This window comes from Crocuta crocuta, unplaced genomic scaffold, assembly GCF_008692635.1.
Source record: "Crocuta crocuta isolate KB4526 unplaced genomic scaffold, BGI_CrCroc_1.0 scaffold334, whole genome shotgun sequence".
NCBI lineage: Eukaryota > Metazoa > Chordata > Mammalia > Carnivora > Hyaenidae > Crocuta > Crocuta crocuta.
This window is the reverse complement of record NW_027533260.1, coordinates 1,678,869-1,680,273: the sequence shown is the minus strand read 5'-3', so window position 1 is coordinate 1,680,273 and position 1,405 is coordinate 1,678,869. Positions and strand designations below refer to the sequence as shown.

Genomic DNA, 1,405 nt, shown 5'->3' with positions numbered 1-1,405 from the left:
AGCCTGGAGTCTGCTTCAGATTCTAGCTCACCTTTTCTGTCCCTCCCCCACTCATGTTCTCTCCCACTAAATATTTTCTTGATTAAAAAAAATTTTTTTTTAATTTGTGAGAGGGAGAGAGAGACAATGTAAGCATGGGAGGGTCAGAGAGGGAGACAAAGAATCTGAAACAGGCTCCAGGCTCTGAGCTGTCAGCACAGAGCCTGATGTAGGGCTCGAACCCACAAAGTGTGAGATCACGACCTGAGCCGAAGTTGGACACTTAACCGACTGAGCCACCCAGGCACCTCTAAATATTTTTTAATGGGGGTGATTATGGAAGCTACTCGGTTAGTGTGGGGATTAAATAAGAAAGTGCTGATAAAACGCTGGGCTTCCCCTAAGCCCTCAGCCATGCCAGTGTGTCTGTTACTGCTTTTCCTTATTTTACTCATCCGTTCTTGTTATGGTTTTTTTTTTAATTGAGTTGAATTTTGCATAACATAATCATTTTTTTTTTGAGATTTTATTTTATTCTTTAAATTTTTAAATGTTTGAGAGAAAGAGCATGAGTGGGGAAGGGGCAGAGAGGGAGGGAGACACAGAATCCGAAGCAGGCTCCAGGCTCTGAGCTGTCAGTACAGAGCCCAATGCAGAGCTCAAACCCAGGAACCGTGAGATCATGACCTGAGCCAAAGTCAGATGCTTAATGATGGAGCCCCCCAGGCGTCCCATGAGCACTTTCACATGCCGTCCGTGCTGACCCTCAATTCAGCTTCTCTTTGCAAGAGGCCGTGTTCTCACAGGAGGCACGAGGCAGGCTGCTGGGGTCAGCTCTGCCACTCACTGACCGTGTGACCTGGGCACGTACTTTCCCACTCTGTACCTCAGTTTCCTCATTCCCTGTGATCATTAAATGAGACGATAAAGCAAAGGGTCGTATGTCGCAGGAGCTCCGTAGACGTCCCTGCGATTACTCGTGGTGTCATTCCCGTTTTCCAGCTAAGAAAACCTGAAGCACGTGCCCGAGGGGAGAGCCGGGATTTCACCCTGGGACGGGCCGCCCCCAAATCCACATCTGGCCTCTTTGCCCCCGGAAACTATCCCGGCCCTTTGCCCATCCCGGTACCAACGCCCGTGGTCCTTGTGCACCCCCAGGGCGGAAGAGGAGGGCGGGGCCCGGGCCCAGCTGCTCAAGTCGCTGCGGGAGGCGCAGGCCGGGCTGGCCGAGGCCCAGGAGGACCTGGAGACCGAGCGGGCGGCCAGGGCCAAGGCGGAGAAGCAGCGCAGGGATCTGGGCGAGGAGCTGGAGGCGCTGCGGAGCGAGCTGGAGGACACACTGGACTCCACCAACGCGCAGCAGGAGCTCCGGTGAGTCCTGGGCTGCCCGTGCAGAGGGCGCGGGAGGGGCAGGGGTGGGGCGGGG

At 54.4% G+C, this 1,405-nt stretch overlaps 1 protein-coding gene across 1 annotated transcript in view; it reads left to right on the top strand.

The window, feature by feature from the left end:
- The window catches only part of MYH14 (myosin heavy chain 14), an 83,107-nt gene that overhangs the window by 56,786 nt on the left and 24,916 nt on the right, over positions 1-1,405 (top strand). Inside the window, exon 30 of the mRNA XM_077747138.1 lies at positions 1,138-1,350. Within this exon, the coding sequence (XP_077603264.1) occupies positions 1,138-1,350 (213 nt within the window). The remainder of the gene's footprint in view (positions 1-1,137; positions 1,351-1,405) is intronic.